Source organism: Cucurbita pepo, chromosome LG12, assembly GCF_002806865.2.
Source record: "Cucurbita pepo subsp. pepo cultivar mu-cu-16 chromosome LG12, ASM280686v2, whole genome shotgun sequence".
Lineage (NCBI taxonomy): Eukaryota > Viridiplantae > Streptophyta > Magnoliopsida > Cucurbitales > Cucurbitaceae > Cucurbita > Cucurbita pepo.
The window spans coordinates 9,426,375-9,443,564 of NC_036649.1; the positions used below are offsets into that span (position 1 = coordinate 9,426,375).

Sequence of the window (17,190 nt, forward strand, 5' to 3'; positions counted from 1 at the left end):
TAGGAAGTTATTGTGATCTTATAAAGGCTGTTTCTTACTGAGATAGGCTGAGCTACTTCAAAAAAATAACAGAGGTAACCATTACTGTCCCGAATTCGAATCTTTGGATGAGCTTAATGAAAAAATCCCCTTATGTCTCTCGAGTATAGAGAAGCAAAGCCGACTCCATACTTCTAAAAAATAACAGAGGTAACCATTACTATCCCAAACTCGAATCTTTGGATGAACTTGACGAAAAAAAAAAACCAATGTTGTCTCTCGAGTATAGAGAAGCAAAGTTGACTCCATACTTCAAAAAATAACAGAGGTTACTATTACTGTCTCGAATTCGAATCTTCGAATGAGCTTAATGAAAAGAACCCGTGTTGTCTCTCAAGTATAGAGAAGCAAAGCCCGTCTCCCGGGTATAATAAACAAATAAATGGAAAAATTCAAGAGTCAGCAGTCCACAATATACATTATATGTACAACACTCACAACAGAACCAGTAGCCTAAAGCCTAAATCCACAGCAGTGGGAACTGTCCATGCTATGTTCTTGCCAAGCTCAAAGCAAAACTAGAATCTAGAACCTACGAGTCTAGATTCACGGAAGAGAAGAAAAGAACAGGAATCCTACATTTACACATTAAGATCAAAGATATAATTCATAACTAAAGAATTTAAGTCTGTAATACACAATCATTTGAGAAGAAACTGATGGAGATTATACCCTTCAATATTAATTATGCATTGAGAAAGTTCTCTTCCTATCACTTTCCTTTCCCTGTGCTTCCATCTCTTTGATTCCGAAAATGACTGAGCAGCTGTTGTGCCTGCAATATATGAGTAACAATATCATTCTCGGGTACGCCCGAGAATACAACAGCCCAAGTTTCGTAGTACTAAATCAATCAAGAATTTCGAAAAACGGAATGAACAAGTGAAGGGATTTCAAAAATGGAGTAAACAAATGTTATAGGTTAGCTGTGATCCCAAAATGAAAGAATAGATACCTTTTCTTTTGCTCTAGGTGTGCCAGACTGAGATAAGGCAACAAGGGGCGGGACAGCTCCTTCTTGGAGAACCAAGGTGCAAAACTTGGAACTATGAAGGCATAGTTGCAATAGAATAGATGCAACATTTTCCTTTCCTCTCATCGATCCAGACTCGACAATTTCTACCAACAGGGGGATGCCCCCTTCCCTCACGATTCCCAATCGTCCCTCCGAAATTGTGGATAAGTTAGCAAGAAGTGCAGCAGCCTTGTCGACCATACCTTCGCCTGTGTCTAGAAGCTCGACAAGGTACTTAACAGCTCCTGCCTGAATGATACGAGCCTTGTTTTCGTGAAAAATAGATAAGTTGAACAAAGCTGTAGCTGCATCTTTCTTGCCCCTCAGAGTACCCACACCTAAGAGATCCACCAAGGCTTTCACCGCACCGGACCGACCAATTTTGGCCTTGTATTCTTCTAATACAGAGAGACTGAATAAAGTTGCTGCAGAATTTTCTTTAGCAGCAGAGCTTCCTGTCTTCAAAACATGAATAAGTGGTTCTATAGCTCCAGTTTCTGCAATCATAGCTTTATTGTTTTCATTAATTGAAAGATTTAACAGAGCTGTCACGGCATGTTCTTGTATCAGCTTTCGTTCTGAATATAACAACGAAAGTAAGGGGCCTATTGCCCCGTATCGACCTATAATAACACGATTCTCGACATTGTCCTTGGCAAGAAGTCTCAATTCTTCTGCAGCCTTCATTTGAACTTCATCCCTTTGGCTCTTAAGGTCTGCTATTAATTTCTTGATATGCAAATCTCCGGATAAGTTATCCATTCCACCATTGCAGTTTCCATTCTCCACTATGCCTGTTTCTGTTTTACAAGCCTGTAATTGTCCACCTCCTAACGACGAAGTAATCCCCGACGCTTCACTACGAGATGCAGCAGGACGCTCTGATGTGATTTCTCCAGATAATTCCTTCGTATGTTCGTGTTTATTTGATGTCTTCAACGACTCATTAAATGCTGATGGAATGTAATCGATGCTAGAGAAAGCACTGGAGGTTGATACACTTCTGCTGTAGATATACGACTGCTGCGGAGACGGGGGATCAAACTTTTCTGCTTCGTTCCCCTGACCTTCATTCGAATTTTCCCCGATTAAACGAGCAAAAACATCCCCATTTTGGTTGTCAGAACCCTTGTCAACTTCAGAGGATGATCTTGCAGTTGAATTACTGCCATGCAAAGAATAACGAAAGCTATCGCTTCGATTCAAAGCCAACGACGATAAACTGGAAATGTTCAGCTTGTTTTCGTCGCACCAATTTGATATCATGGCTTTAACAGTGTAATTGGGGGTGAGATTTGTATGTGTGAGCATCTGATGAGTGTTGGGGCAAATGTTTAGCCCGCTATCAATCCATTTTTGAATGGAGGATCTGTCGTAAGTTTGGCCAGATGCCACAATTACTGGATCGAGCATCAACTCTAATGACAACGGGCAGCGAAAATAAGAAGGAACCGAGACTCCATTTATCCCATGAAAGTAGTCTTTTCTAACCATCCAATCGCGCATACGAATAATTAGATCCATAATTTGGTTGATGCGATGCAGTTCCTCCTTCGCATCGTTGCATTCAGCGTCGATTCTTTCCTTTTCGATGGCTATCGTCTCCTTCAGAAGTTCTTGATTCGACAACAAATGAAGTGCTTCGATTATTTTTAGAAGTTGTTCAGAGTTCGGGCCAATGCCACTTCTTTGACTGATTAGAGCCTCTTCTATGGATTCAGATATCCTTTCTTGCTTCAATGATTGAAGGCCTTCAAGACATTTCTGGACAGTTCATTAGATATCAATATCATTCTTGTCAAGTAAACTATGAAAAAAGATGTATCAAAATCAAGACAACTCCAAACAGCTTAGTCATTTAGAAAGAAAAAAGATAAATGACATAAAATATGACGAACGTTTCGAAATTTATACATACCTGAACAGCATTTAGACTTGAGCTGCACGATACCGATTCAGACGACTTCCAAACCTTCTCACAGACCGCTTGGGAAGCGTCTTGAATTTTTATAAGTAGTGGATCACATTTCAAAGCCTAAGATCCATACAAAACAAAGAGACTATTAACTTCAAATTACTGAAATGAAAGTGTCTAGTTTCAAAGCCTAAGGTAACTCACACTGCAAATTTTGCTCGTCTTCGGACACCAGTTTTCGAGGAATTCTTGAGCCTCATTCACAGCTGTATCCAGCAACTCACATTCCCTATGATCTAACTCATCGGAAGATAGTTTGAGGCTAATGACATCATCGAGCACGAGTTTTAGAAGTTTTAATACAACAACAAGATCCTTGCAGCTCTTAGGAAGAGGCAAAGGCTTTGTAGTGTGGCATGAAACTAGATGAATGAATCTGGAAATACTGTTAGTCAGACATTGTACAGAGGCTGTTCCCATCTGTCCTGATTTCAGGGAAACATGATGACGAAATGAGAAAGACGAGTATAAGCTCCCTACAGAGACAAGATGTTGATTAATATCGACGTTAAAGAAAGCGTTAAACAAAAATATAACGGAACGATTAAGAAGAAGTATATAACACCATGAACATATTTTTTAGGACAACCAACCAGAATCGACTTATATTCAATGTTGGGTTCCTTGAACTTCCAAATAGTTGGGCAAGGCATTTTGTGCAATGATTAGAGAAAAGATATGCCTATGGGAGGGGAGACCATCTGTAACAGCCCAAGCTCAAGCCCACCACTAATAGATATTGTCGTTTTTGAGCTTTTCCTTTCGGGCTTCCCCTTATGGTTTTTAAAATGCGTCTGCTAGGGAGAGGCCCTTATAAAGAATGCTTCGTTTCCTTCTCCAACCGATGTAGGATCTCACAATCCACCCCCTCTTCAGGGCCAATGTCCTCACTGACACACCGCCCAATGTCCACCCCCCTTCGAGGCTCAGCGTCCTCGTTGGCACATCGCCCAGTGTCAGACTCTACTACCATTGGTAACAGCCCAAGCCCACCATTAGCAAATCTTGTCCTCTTTCAAGAGGAGAACGAAGCATTCCTTATAAGAATGTGGAAACATCTCCCTAGTAGACACATTTTAAAACCTTCCCAAAAGGAAAAGCTCAAAGAGGACAATATTTACTAGCGGTTGGCTTGGGCTATTACAAAAGTAACTTGATTTCCAAACTCAACGAGCACGGCCTTAAGGTGCACGAGTTCAGTTTAAGGACAGAAATTCCTTTAGACTTGCAAGAAAACCTCCAATTCGGTCGACCATTTGCGAACGAAAAATACCATCTCTCAGAGGCAAATGTAACCTTTCATAGGATCACTCCAAAAGAAAATCCAGCCACCATTCCTCAACTTTCAAACAAACACAAGAAAGAAGCTCTTCAGCAGTAGAACCAAGAACTCCTAGAACAAGTCAAATTCATTTACTAGTAGAACCAAGCCCTTCAGCTACCAGATTCAAAACCAAAGAATTCAACTATCATTAAGAGATAGAAAGGGTCAATCCTATTTAGTGAAACAGAACTTCGTAACATAATTACATATTCATTCACTAGATAAACAGAGATCTTGATTTCCACTTAACACAATTTCTGAAAAAAAACAGTCCCAGAAAGCACAAACATCAATCCAACAATCATAAAACAATCTCATAAAAGGACAGAAAGCGCAAAAACCCCATCATTAGAAGCAATAAGCACATTCATGTAAAGGAATTGTCGTAAATTCAGAAAAAAAAAAAACTCATCTAACCTGCGACTTAAAAGAGGCGAATCACGCCACAAACTGGTCAAAAACGACAACCATTTCACAAAAATCCTCCTCAGAAACTAAGCGGTAAGAATCTCCACGCACCCTTTCGCAAGAACAGCTCGCAGCGAGTGAAAGAGTCGAGAGAGAAAGAGAAAAAAGAAAAAAAAAAAAGGAGAAATGGCGAAATGCTGGAAGTGGGCTACCTTGTTCTTGTTTCGCGAAGGTAAAAAGGGTAAGAGGAAGAAAGGGAATAGGGGAAATCGCAATGGAAGATTGAAAGAAATGGCTAAATGTGGTTTTCTTTGGGACAATGATTGGATTAAAGGGTAATCAACAATAACTAATTTTGATTTATTTTTTTATTTTGATTTTATTTTTTATTCAGTTCTTTTCAATGGATGATGATGATGGGAAGTCATGGCTTCCAATAGACATGGACGTAGATTAGCTTGTGAAATTACTATTATACCCCTTTCATGACACTCTCATTAATTGTTTTATTATTTAAAATTCCAAATGCCTTTAAAGTTTCCATTTTTATTGATCTTTATTATTTTTAATTTCTTTCCATTTAAATTTTTATATCAAAATTTATTAAATAATAATAATATTTCACTCGAGTCGAATTGTGAACCCTATTTCAAGTTGGTTGAATTGGTCGAATCGTCTCAACCGCAAACCTAATCGAGCTGAATTTTTCAATTTTTAAAAAAATTAATCCACACGAAATAAAAAAAAAATATAATTATGAGTCGAGTGGTCTAAGCTATTTGAGTCATCGAGTCATATGAATGCTTTTACCATATCTAACCCAAATGTAGTTTTTGATATATTTACGAAAAGGGAAGGGTTATATTGTAATTTATTATTTTGTATTTAGAAAAAAAAAAACTTTAATTTAAAAAAAAATAAATAAATAAATAAAGGGGAAAAAAGCGCTCGCAAATCTAGAGAGAATCCTGTCGTAGATGGAATAAAGAAATTGAGAGAAAAGCATTCAATCTCCTTCATTCAATTTTTTACTTCATCCCTTTGAAGGAATTCTTAATCGAAGTCAAAGATCAGAGTATGTGGGGTAGGGTTGAAGTTGAACTGTGCCCTTTGAAGATTTCCCGATTTCTTTGTTTCCTTTTCCGCTCTGGAATTCGATCTATGCAGCAAAATTTTCACCCAAATTTCTCTACTTTCTATCTCCGAATTGAATTTCCGTTTCCAAAATCGATTACGAAGGGGCACAAACGGCGGAGTTGGGGATTTGAGATAGTGAGAAGACTCGGTTAGCGGATTTGGGAGTCGAATCTTTTCAACTTCTTGTGTCTCCTGCTCCTTCAGGTTTGAACCCTAATTTTCTCGTTGAAGCTGGAAGGTATTCTTATGGATTTTCTGGTATTTGTTTCTTCTGTTGCTTCCTTTTGGTTCGGTTACTTGTTTAATCTATGTTGATTTCCTGATACGATTGAAGTATTTTTCTTCTGATCGTTGACTTCGTTTTTCCTCCTTTTTTGTTGGGGATTCTTGGATTGAGCGTGTCAGAATGTTAGACCTTTTTATCTTTACTGAAATAAGCTATTTTCGTCGTAATCTTGCTTTGGTTTGTGTCTCTTTTTCGAAGTCTACTGATGATTTGGCCATCGATAGTGGCTTTATATTAATGTTTGATTCCGGTCGTGCTAGAATGGGTCTGTTGAAATTTTCTATATTCCAGGTATGAACAGCTCTGTTTCTTCCAGTCGTGCTACCTCTTCGAGTTGCAGTTTTATTGGATTGTCGGAACTACAAGACATATTCATAGTAGGAGGGGTTTGAGTTAGACCCGGAGTGTGAAATTTTAATTTACTGGTGCTCAACTCCGTATGCTTTATTTTCAGTTCCTTGCATTGGAAGATGTCGTGGGGGAGGGGTAAATCGCCTGGATGGGCAGCGGTTAACCTTAAGCAACAGAATAGTGGCCTTCAAGATGAAATTGACCCGGACCCATTCCCACCAATGTCTACCGCTCTTTCCTTTCTGCCACCCCGTGAAAACGTACACAGAGTTAATGGTCGTTCAGGGAGATCTTTCTCATCGACACCCCTTCCTTCTGCCGATTCTTTAATGTCACCAAAAAATTTTGGTGCAAAAAAGACCATACCTGGTAATTCTAGCATTCGAAGTGGCAAGAAGTTGGTTGAAGAATCCACTGATGTTTTAGCCTTCTGGAAGCTTAAAGAGCTTCATTCTTGGGCTGATATCAGTTTGATTGTGGATATAATGGAAGCTGTAAATAATAACTTCAACGAGGCGTCTAAGTTATTAAAAACAATGGTTTCTAGTGACAATTTTGAGATCAATAATGAGATGAGCACCTTAGGACTGCATTCCTCTAATGATGTATCATTGGTGAGGGGTAAATCTCCTGGCTGGGAAGAATATAACCTTAAGCAACAAAATAGAGGCCTTCAAGATAGAATTGATCCGAAACCATTCCCACCGATGCCAAGTGCCCTTTCCTCTTTGCCACCCCGTGAAAACTTGCACGGAGTTACTGGCCGTCCAGGGAGATCCTCCTCATCTTCACCTCTTCCTTCTGCTGATTCTCTAACTTCGCCAGAAAATTACAGTGCAAAGAAAATACTTGGTGATTCTAGCATTCAAAATGGAAGGAAGGTGGTTGAAGAAACCACTGACGTTTTAGCCTTTTGGAAGCTTAAGGAGCTTCATACTTGGGCTGATTTTAGCTTGATTGTGGATATAATGGAAGCTGTAGATAATAACTTCAATGAGGCATCTACTTATTTAAACAAAATGGTTTCTAGTGACAATGTTGAGATCTGTAACGAGATGAGCACCTTAGGACTGCATTCTGCTGATGGACTATCGTGCTATGGGAAGAATGATGTAACTATATCATTAGGAAGAACTGTTAATAATCCCATCCCTAGTTCCACACTAAAGGATGTGCAAGACATGCATCAAAATATTAATGATAAATTGTTTGAAAATAATTATCATGAAAGAAATTTCTTTCACAATGTTGGAAATCCAAAAATAGCTCTTTATTGCTCAAAGTCTGCTCCTATTGAGCCCGAGTGGGAAGAAGATGATATTTACCTGAGCCATCGGAAAGATGCTATAGCAATGATGAGGTAAATAAGTCTTCTGTCTACTTTATTATCGGGTTGTTTTTCTACTTCAATTTAATTTTGTTTCCCTTAATAAATATATTTTTTAAAATTTCTATAACAAAAACTTCTTTTTTTTCCTGCGTTTATCATTGTGATGCACCACTAGGTTTCTCGGGCTCTTTGTATTTATTATATATTTTTACCGTGTGTGAGAAGAACGTTTTAAAGAATTTATATGTATGGGGGATCTCTTCTATAGGTTGTACCTTGAGTTATGAGTAGACAACAGTCTGTTTGTATGAATAAGCTAATTTATGTTGATAGCTCAAGCTTTGGGGATTAGTAGAAAGTCGACGTGTTAAGAGAGAGTTATTGAATCCAAGTCCATGGTAAATTTTTTTTTTAACTCAAATTGACACTGTAATCATACTCAAAAGAAATGTTAAAAAATAATTGTTGGACAATTATTCTTGACCTAGGCTCTCTAGTATTGTGGCTTTGGTTTTATGTTGTAGTGTAAAATATATGGTTCTTGGGAGAAGGTTCAAGTACTCAATGGTATAGGAGTTGATGTCTTGCTTAACATGATCCGATGTTATTTGTAATTTTCTTTAATCAATAGGTCTGCATCTCAACATTCAAGGGCAGCCACTAATGCCTATCTTCGGAAGGATCATGCTTCAGCCAAGTATCATTCATCAAGGGCTCAAGAACAATGGCTAGCTGCAAAAATGTTAAATGCTAAGGCAGCCAATGAAATTTTACAAACAAGGAATAGTGAAAATGGGCTCTGGAAGTTGGACCTACATGGGCTTCATGCAGCAGAGGCTGTTCAAGCCTTGCAAGATCACTTGCTGAAAATCGAAACTCGGAATGCCTCCAATCGGTCGTTGTCGCCAAAGAAAGCTGAAAGGAAGGGTTTCCATCGTGTTTCATCCCTTGAGTATCTTAGTTGTATGGGCGTAAAGTTGGACAAAGAATTACAATCACCATTACCTAGGCATAGGCCGACATCATTGGAAGTCATAACAGGTAAATTTGTACCTGTTGCTGTTTAACTCAACATTTGTGTTTTCTTAAAGATTGGTTGTCTATATTTTTTGTTTTGACGTTTTTGTTCATTCTTTTCACATTTATTTTTCTTGAGAATGGAATCATTGTATGACAATGTAACTGATAACTTTAGAGGTTGACTACGCTTGTGTTGGCTTTAGCCTTTATCAATTCCAGAGATAGATTGGCATTTTCTACATTATTCAGTTCATCAAGATTTGTTCTTGGATTGATACTCCACTATTGATAGGCTGTATGAATTGTGAGGAAAAGTTTAGGAGTCCAGAAATTTCCGAGAGAGGGGAATGAAGTATTCCTTATAAGGGTGTAAAACCTCTCCCTAGTGGACACGTTTTAAAACCTTGAAGGGAAAGCCTAAAGAGGACAATACGTGCTAGCGGTGGGCTTGGGCGGTTACAAATGGTATCAGAGCCAGACACCAGACTGTATGTCAGTGAGGATGTTGGGCTCCCAAGGGGGGTGGATTGTGAGATCCCACATCGGTTGGAGAGGGGAACAAAGCATTCCTCGTAAGGGTGTGGAAACCTCTCCTTAAAACCTTGAGGGGAATCTCGGAAGGGAAAGTACAAAGAGGACTATGAGCTTGTTTCTTTGCATTTATTGCATGCAAGAGTCATTCAAGTAACCTTAATCAAAGTATCTTGTGAAGTGATTCGAATCACGAGTTTAGAAACGAGTTTTCTTTACTCTTGATCTTGATCATCAAGGTAAGTCATTCTAAAACTTTCCCCTAGGTTATTCTTTATCATTTTTGGAGTTTTTAGATAATTTAGATCTAAAGATCTTGTTCTTCAGCAAGGTTGTTAGATCAAATATCAAGAGTTTCATAGTGCATCTTACCCATGCGTGTACTTGGAGGAAGGTTCTTGGGGAAGTAATGAGCAATTAGTTAGCTGGGGATGGCCGGGTGGATACACGTTTCGTGACTGTGGGTCCCATTTTGTAATGAAGGACAAAATAGAAATCTGTTTAGCTGAGGCCGGGAGGCTATATATATTAGATATAACAATGAGTTTCATCATAGGCTGATTTGACTGAAGGGAAAGATTTAAATGTCGGTGACGCTAGCATATTTTTTTTTTGTAAAATAACGAATTCTCACGTGCACTACTGATTCAAACATTGACGATTGTACTCATGATGTTTTGTTCGTTCCCAAAGGAATAGGTAAACATAGCAGGGGGGAGGCTGCTCTACCAAAGGCCGTGACAAGTTTTCTTAGTGAAAATGGGTGAGTCTATCGTTTCTTTCCATTTTGACTTGAACCCAAAAGAAGGGTAAAAATGTTTATAGATTCATTCTACTTCAACCACACTTGATAATTTGCAGGTACCGTTTTGAACAGTTGAGGCCTGGAACGATCAGCGTTCGCCCAAAGTTTCGTAGGTAAATGAGTACCCCTTATTAGTAATAGCTTCAAAGTTATTCAGTCAGAACGTAGATTAGAGTCGTTGGAGGTTGGGTAAGTGAAACGTGTAAAATGACTGAAAACGTTCGTTATTTAGAAGGAGCTCGGTAGGATTGATTGTTAACCACATTACTGCATTGTTATTTTGTTGTCTTTCCTGGAAAAGATGGCACCTAGGAAGAAGAGGTTAGAAGAACTCTGGAATCCTGGGATTGTATTCTATTATGATTCATTATGGCGATTGCACTAGTTGAGTCTACTTCTCTAATCTATTGAAAATATAATAAGCTGATTTGCTAATGACTTCATCAATGTTTGTGCAAATAAACTGATGTGGTAATATAAACTTTAGAGTACGAGCTTGAAGTATTGAAGTAATTTATCAATTAGATGGCATTACGATCGATCATCAAATAGGTATTATCATCTTAAACGTCGATGATTTAATATTTAATGTTTATTTGTTGCACTTGTATATATTATGTTCCAATAATATCCTTGATCAGGTATTTCCCTTTCTCATAATTCTGTTCCTTAAAAAGCCTATATTGTTGGGGTGAAAATGGGCGATAAAGTCTTGATTTCCCTTTTCCAACAACCTCAACCTCACTCGGTGCATATATTTCTTTATCATTATCTTCGGGTGTCAAAAAGAAAGCCATAGAGAATCTCTTCATATTATTTTTCCTTAACACAACTCTATGTACGGCAGATCTTAGCCTCCCATTGCTCCAAGCCTCCATAAAATCCCCAATGTTCATCACAAGGTTATCGTCCTCACTCGGCCTTACGTCCATCCAATCTCCTCCTTTCAATCTCATATGTAGCCCTCTAATGTCATTTTGGAACACTATTGTCACATAGCTGAGGTCAGTGTGCTGCTTGAACACTTCTTCTTCTTCTTCTTCATTCATGTCTCGAGGAGTGAAGCCGTTGCTGAACTCGGAATCATAGAATTTGTTTTCAATATTATCCCCCAAGATGTTTAGTAATAACTTCACTACTCTTTTCGATACTTCTTTCATTTTGCTTCCATATTCATCTAGAAGATTGCTGCAAATAAACTCGAACATACAAACTCCAAATAAAGAAGAAGACGAAAAATGATTGATTATTATATTCTTTCACGCATTAATATATTGAACACAAAATCGAAAATTTAGAATTTTAGTGAACACGTTGAATCTTCAGCGACTCAACTCTAGTACTCAATTCTAAAAATTTCAAGAAGTTATCTTATAACTTAACCTATCTTTAAATTATTCAAAATTAAGCATTTCAGGGTTTTAGGGATTAATCTCTATCAAAAAAACTCCTTAAAAGTACAAAAATGTAAAAGTTTATCTAAAACCTCAAAAATTTAAATTAAATCATAGATCCAACCGTATAGCACTCATGATGTATAAACTTCTTAGAATAATTTCTCTTAAAATCGTTAAATATGTGAGAAGACATTCAAATTTCAATAGCTAACATTCTTAGAAGAAGAAGAAAGGAAAAAAGAAAGATGACCTGAATTCAGTGGCTTGGTGCCCGAATAGGGATTGAGTGAAACCCTGCACAGCAGCCGAGGCAGAGAAGTTGGGTCCCGAAACCTTGAAGCTTTCGAAGAAAGGCGACACCTCAAATCTCGGGGTGTAAGAGGAAACTCCCATTGTCAGTTTTTGCTTGGTCTCCTCTGGTGAAGAAAAAAGTTGGTCGGCGCCGGATATGAGTTTTTGGTAGAACTCCTTTAAAAGGCCATGATTTCTAATGAAGAAGAATCCAAATTCGTTGCACGCTCTAAGTAGAGAAGATGCAGCGGATTCGGTCAAGCTCTGACAGCTAATGTCTATCACTGGAACTTCCACTATCGACATATTGTGCTATACTTACAAACCCTATGATTTTGAAACCAAACAAGAATATGATCTTTTTCCGATGTTGTTCCTTAAATAATGCTCTTTTCAATTGTTACATACACCTCTATGTCTTAATTCTACTTTCTTGTCTTACCTCTCTATTGTGTAAGTTTAAATATGACATTTATGTTTTATTCTGTGGACATCAATTTGTTTCGGGTGACCCTCTCGAAAAAATCTCCATTTAAGCGGGGAATGAAGAAGTGAGTAGGAAAAGATTTCTTCTCGTTAAATAAATGGGGTCGGGGACGAGGATTGTATTCCTCGTCCTCGCCCCGTGGACATCTCAATTTTCTTTTATTATAAAATATAAGTATAATTTCACGGGGTTGAATTGATCAGATTTTCGAGTCATTAGATTTTATGACCGCACTTTCTTGGTATAACCAGTGACTTTCAATTCTTTTAAATCTTTCTTAGTCATCCTATCTTTAGGATCGTTCTCATTTACATGCGGTCTCGGATCATTCATGTACCTCTCTTTTATTCGGGTGTCACACTAGGTATCTTTTTCTTACACGCAAGTATAAGAAAGAAAATAAATTATATATAAAAAAAAAAAAAGAAAAATAATTCGGAGTAATTTATAAAAAAAAAAATTAGGTTAATGAATAGTTCAAAATTAATTTCAAGCCATAAATATAAGTTGAATAATTCTTAGTAATAAATGAAACAATTTAATATAATTAAATACAAAAACTATTATATTTATCTTTTATTTAATTACTTTAATAAACACTTAATTGCATTATTTAATATATTTTATTATTGAAAAAGAATTACGTATACATTTCAATTTATTAATTAGTTAGTGCAAATTTATATAACATAATTATCAATTAATTAGAATGTGGACTTATTTAAAGTAAATATGGGATGAAATTCTAAATTATTCGTTTTTATCAAATAAAAATTTTAACATAAAAAATATTTAATAAATCTCTAAACTTTTAAATTTATTTTAACGAAAATTAACTAATTCATATATGTAAATTTGTTCGAGACTAATTAAAATTTTATAAACCTATTAAATATAAAATTGAAATAATAGAGATGGATTAAACCATTTATTTAGATTAAGAATCTATAGTACACAATTTCTAAAAATTGAAGGATAAGGACTTATTAGACAATTTCTAAAAATAGAGATCAACGACTAAAAGCTAGAGGTGGAGGAGATTGAATTTGAGTTGCAAGGAGCAGTTTTGAACAAAAAAATCGATGATTTAATCTCCAAAATTCTACATCGTTTCTAGATAATAAGGTAGGATTTTTCACTCGTGTTCGTAGGACATTGAACTTCACCTTTAGTGAAGAAACCTAGATGGACTGAAGCCGAAATGTTCATATTAGTCTGTAGTGGTCCGTGGATTGAGCCTTTCAAAAAGCGGGTCGTTACAATTTAGAGAAAGTAAAAAAAAAAAAAAAAAAAAAAAAAAAAAAAAAAAAAAAAAAAAAAAAAAAAAAAAAAAAAAAACTAATTAATCCAAGATATTAACTTTATACTGATGCCATCACAAGTCAATTCTAGTGTATATTTCAGTACATCATAAGATAGTTATTTATTATCCAAATATCGATAATTTAGTATTTTTAATGTTTATTTGTTGTAATCGAGTCCGAAGAGATAATCCAATGACATCATATTCCAACAAAATCCTTAATTGAGGCTCCGATTTTCTCGTAACTGTTTTCCCTGAAATGCTTATATTGTTGGGTAAAAAACGAGCGGTAAAGTCTTGATTTCCCTTCTCCAACAACCTCACTCGGGGCATATATTTCTCTAGATTCATCTGGTGTCGATGTAAAAACGATAGAGAATCTTTTCATATTATTTTTCCTTAAAACAACTCTATGTACGGCAGATCTCAGCCTCCCATTGCTCCAAGCCTCCATGTAATCTCCAATGTTCACCAAAAGAACATCGTCCTCACTTGGCCTTACGTCGATCCAGTCACCTCCTTTCGATCTCATTTGTAGCCCCCTGATGTCATTTGGGAACACTATTGTCACATAGCTGACGTCGGTGTGCTTCTCGAGCAGTTCAACTTCTTCATCATCATTCATGTCAGGAGGAGTGTAGCCGTTTATTCTTAGGTAGCCATTACAATTGCTGAACTCGGGATCATAGAATTTGTTTTCAATATTATCTCCCAAGATGCTTAGTAATAGCTTCAGTACTCTTTTCGATATTTCTGTCATTTTGCTTCCATATTCGTCTAGAAGATTGCTGCAAATAAACTCGAACACACATACACAAATTAATGTCTAAATAAAGAAGATAATGACAGAACAACGGTATACAATAAAACCCATGGTTAAGAATCGCGCAAATTTTAATAGTGATGAAAGTAAACATTTTTAAGGAGAAGACAACCTGAATTCAGTAGCTTGGTGGCCGAATTGGAATTGAGTGAAACCCTGCGCAGCAGCAGAGGCTGAGAAGTTGGGTCCGGAAACCCTAAAGCTTTCAAATAAAGGCGACATCACAAATCTTGGGGTGTACGAGGGAATTTCGTGTTTCAGCTTTTGCTTGGTCTCCTCGGGAGAAGAAAAAAACAGGTCGATGCCGGAGATGAGTTTCTGGTAAAACTCTTTCGAAATGTCATGGTTTTTTATGAAGAAAAACCCCCATTCAGTGCATGCTTTGAATAGAGAAGATGCAGTCGCTTCGGTTAAACTCTGAGAGCTAATATCTATCACGGGAATTTCCTCTATCGACATATTGTGCTATACTTACAAACTGACCAATCATGATCCTTTCCAAGTAATTTATAGAAAATAAGTTAAGGAATAGTTCAAAATTAATTTAAAGCCATTAATGTAAGTTAATTAATTCTTAGTAATAAATGAAACAATTTATTATAATTAATACAAAAGCTATTATTTTATCTATTATTTAATAACTTTAATAAACACTTTATTGCATTATTTAATATATTTTATTATTGAAAATGAATTACGTATACATTTCAATCTATTAATTAGTTAGTGCAAATTTATATAACATAAATACCAATTAATTAGAATGTGCACTTATTTGAATTAAATATGGGATAAAATTAAAAATCTAGTCAAAATTATTCGTTTTTATCTGATAAAAATGTCAATATAATTTTTTTTTTAATAAATCTCTAAATTTTTAAATTTGTGTTTCCGAAAATTAACTTCGCCGTAGGTGTAAATTTGAATTTTTTTTTAATTTTTATGTCCAGTGAACTTGTAATTTTTTTTTAAAAAAAAATATTAAATTTGTCACGGAATAATTAAAATTTTATAGACTGGTTAGATAAACATTAAAATAATAGAGATGGATTAAACAATTTATTTAGATGAGGGACCGATCATATATAAAATTATTTAGCTTATGGACCATATCAGATACAAAATGATGTGAAGTAACACAAATATATCATTATAGTGGGTTAACCTATGAGATCTCTCGATCTATTGGCGTATGATCTGAATCTTTCATTAGCAACTTCACAAGAACAAATTTTAAAACCATTTTTAAACCTTCTCTAAGTTTCAATTATTGTTCTAAATTTTAATTTTTTTAAGTAAAAAAAAGCTAATTAATCAAAAATATTAATTTTATATTGATGCCATTACAAGTCGATTCTAGTGTATATTCCAGTGCATCATAAGATAGTTATTTACAACCCAAATATCGATAATTTAATATTTTAATGTTTATTTGTTGTAGTCAAATCCGAAGAGATGATCCAGTGACATCATATTCCAACAAAATCCTTAATCATGGCTCCAACTTTCTAGTAATTGTTTTCCCTAAAATGTTTATATTGTTGAGTTGAAAATGGACGATAAAGTCTTGATTTCCCTTCTCCAACAACCTCACTCGGGGCGTGTATTTCTCTAGATTCATCTTCAGGTGTCGATGTGTAAACGATAGAAAATCTTTTCATATTATTTTTCCTCAAAACGACTCTATGTATGGCAGATCTCAACCTCCCGTTGCTCCAAGCCTCCAATAAATCTCCAATGTTCACCACAAGAATACCGTCCTTTGATCTCATTTGTAGCCCCCTGATGTCGTTTGGGAACACTATCGTCACATAGCTGACGTCGGTGTGCTTCTTGAATACTTCAACTTCTTCATCGTCATTCATGCCAAGAGGAGTGTAGCCGTTTATTCTTAGGTTGCCATTACAGTTGCTGAACTCGGGATCATAGAATTTGTTTTCTATATTATCCCCCAAGATGTTTAGTAATAGCTTCAGTACTCTTTTCGATATTTCTGTCATTTTGCTTCCATATTCGTCTAGAAGATTGCTGCAAATAAACTCGAACATCCAAACACAAATTAATGTCTAAATAAAGAAGATAATGATAGAACAATCGTATAAAATAAAACCCATGGTTAAGAATTGCGCAGATTTTAATAGCGATAAAAGCAAACATTTTAAAGGAGATGACAACCCGACTTCAATAGCTTGGTGGCCAAATAGGGATTGAGTGAAACCCAGCGCAGCAAAAGAGGCTGGGAAGTTGGGTCCCGAAACCCTGAAGCTCTCAATGAAAGGCGACACCACAAATCTCGGGGTATATGAGGAAACTCCCATTGTCAATTTTTGCTTGGTCTCCTCGGGAGAAGAAAAAAGTTCATCAGCGCCAGAGATGAGTTTCTCGTAAAACTCCTTTGAAACGCCATGGTTTCTGATGAAAAAGAATCCCAATTCATTGCACGCTTTAAGTAGAGAAGATGCAGTCGATTCGGTCAAGCTTTGACATCCAAGGTCTATGACTGGAACTTCTTCTATCAACATATTCTGCAACATGAACAAACTCTACTGTTTTGGAACCGAACACCAATGTGTTCTTTTTCCAATTTTGTTGGGGCTGTTGTTCCTTAAATAATGTTCTTTTAATTGGTTGCATACTGTTATGTAGTAAAAATATTCTACTTTTTTAT

The 17,190-nt window shown here is 36.2% G+C and overlaps 5 protein-coding genes across 8 annotated transcripts; 1 reads left to right on the plus strand and 4 right to left on the minus strand.

The window, feature by feature from the left end:
- Window positions 1–367: 367 nt before the first annotated feature.
- Window positions 368–5,075, minus strand: LOC111806688 (U-box domain-containing protein 3-like). Of its 3 annotated transcripts, XM_023692084.1 has the most exons (6): window positions 4,771–5,074; window positions 3,174–3,505; window positions 2,973–3,089; window positions 995–2,818; window positions 712–814; window positions 368–614 (listed from the first exon to the last, which is right to left on the minus strand). In XM_023692084.1, exons 2-5 carry the CDS (start codon window positions 3,447–3,449, stop codon window positions 752–754), a joined length of 2,280 nt encoding a protein of 759 aa, XP_023547852.1. In that variant the 5' UTR covers window positions 3,450–3,505; window positions 4,771–5,074; the 3' UTR covers window positions 368–614; window positions 712–751. The 3 variants fall into 3 exon arrangements, with proteins under 3 accessions (XP_023547852.1, XP_023547853.1, XP_023547851.1); XM_023692085.1 differs by having other exon boundaries at window positions 368–814; window positions 3,174–3,454; window positions 4,771–5,075; XM_023692083.1 differs by having other exon boundaries at window positions 368–814.
- Window positions 5,076–5,722: 647 nt separating this feature from the next.
- LOC111807017 lies at window positions 5,723–10,656 on the plus strand. 2 transcript variants are annotated; one of them, XM_023692581.1, is made up of 5 exons: window positions 5,723–6,102; window positions 6,476–7,895; window positions 8,497–8,906; window positions 10,110–10,179; window positions 10,278–10,656. In XM_023692581.1, the coding sequence occupies exons 2-5, from the start codon at window positions 6,655–6,657 to the stop codon at window positions 10,336–10,338; spliced, it is 1,782 nt and encodes a 593-aa protein (XP_023548349.1). In that variant the 5' UTR covers window positions 5,723–6,102; window positions 6,476–6,654; the 3' UTR covers window positions 10,339–10,656. The 2 variants fall into 2 exon arrangements, with proteins under 2 accessions (XP_023548349.1, XP_023548350.1); XM_023692582.1 differs by having other exon boundaries at window positions 6,639–7,895.
- A 120-nt stretch (window positions 10,657–10,776) lies between these two features.
- On the minus strand, window positions 10,777–12,256 carry LOC111807552 (gibberellin 20-oxidase-like protein). Its single transcript, XM_023693318.1, has 2 exons — window positions 11,869–12,256; window positions 10,777–11,409 (listed from the first exon to the last, which is right to left on the minus strand). Exons 1-2 carry the CDS (start codon window positions 12,213–12,215, stop codon window positions 10,836–10,838), a joined length of 921 nt encoding a protein of 306 aa, XP_023549086.1. The 5' UTR covers window positions 12,216–12,256; the 3' UTR covers window positions 10,777–10,835.
- Window positions 12,257–13,738: 1,482 nt separating this feature from the next.
- Window positions 13,739–14,983, minus strand: LOC111807459 (gibberellin 20-oxidase-like protein). Its single transcript, XM_023693192.1, has 2 exons — window positions 14,635–14,983; window positions 13,739–14,487 (listed from the first exon to the last, which is right to left on the minus strand). Exons 1-2 carry the CDS (start codon window positions 14,979–14,981, stop codon window positions 13,899–13,901), a joined length of 936 nt encoding a protein of 311 aa, XP_023548960.1. The 5' UTR covers window positions 14,982–14,983; the 3' UTR covers window positions 13,739–13,898.
- A 997-nt stretch (window positions 14,984–15,980) lies between these two features.
- LOC111807554 (gibberellin 20-oxidase-like protein) lies at window positions 15,981–17,078 on the minus strand. Its single transcript, XM_023693321.1, has 2 exons — window positions 16,698–17,078; window positions 15,981–16,550 (listed from the first exon to the last, which is right to left on the minus strand). The coding sequence occupies exons 1-2, from the start codon at window positions 17,054–17,056 to the stop codon at window positions 16,031–16,033; spliced, it is 879 nt and encodes a 292-aa protein (XP_023549089.1). The 5' UTR covers window positions 17,057–17,078; the 3' UTR covers window positions 15,981–16,030.
- Window positions 17,079–17,190: the final 112 nt, after the last annotated feature.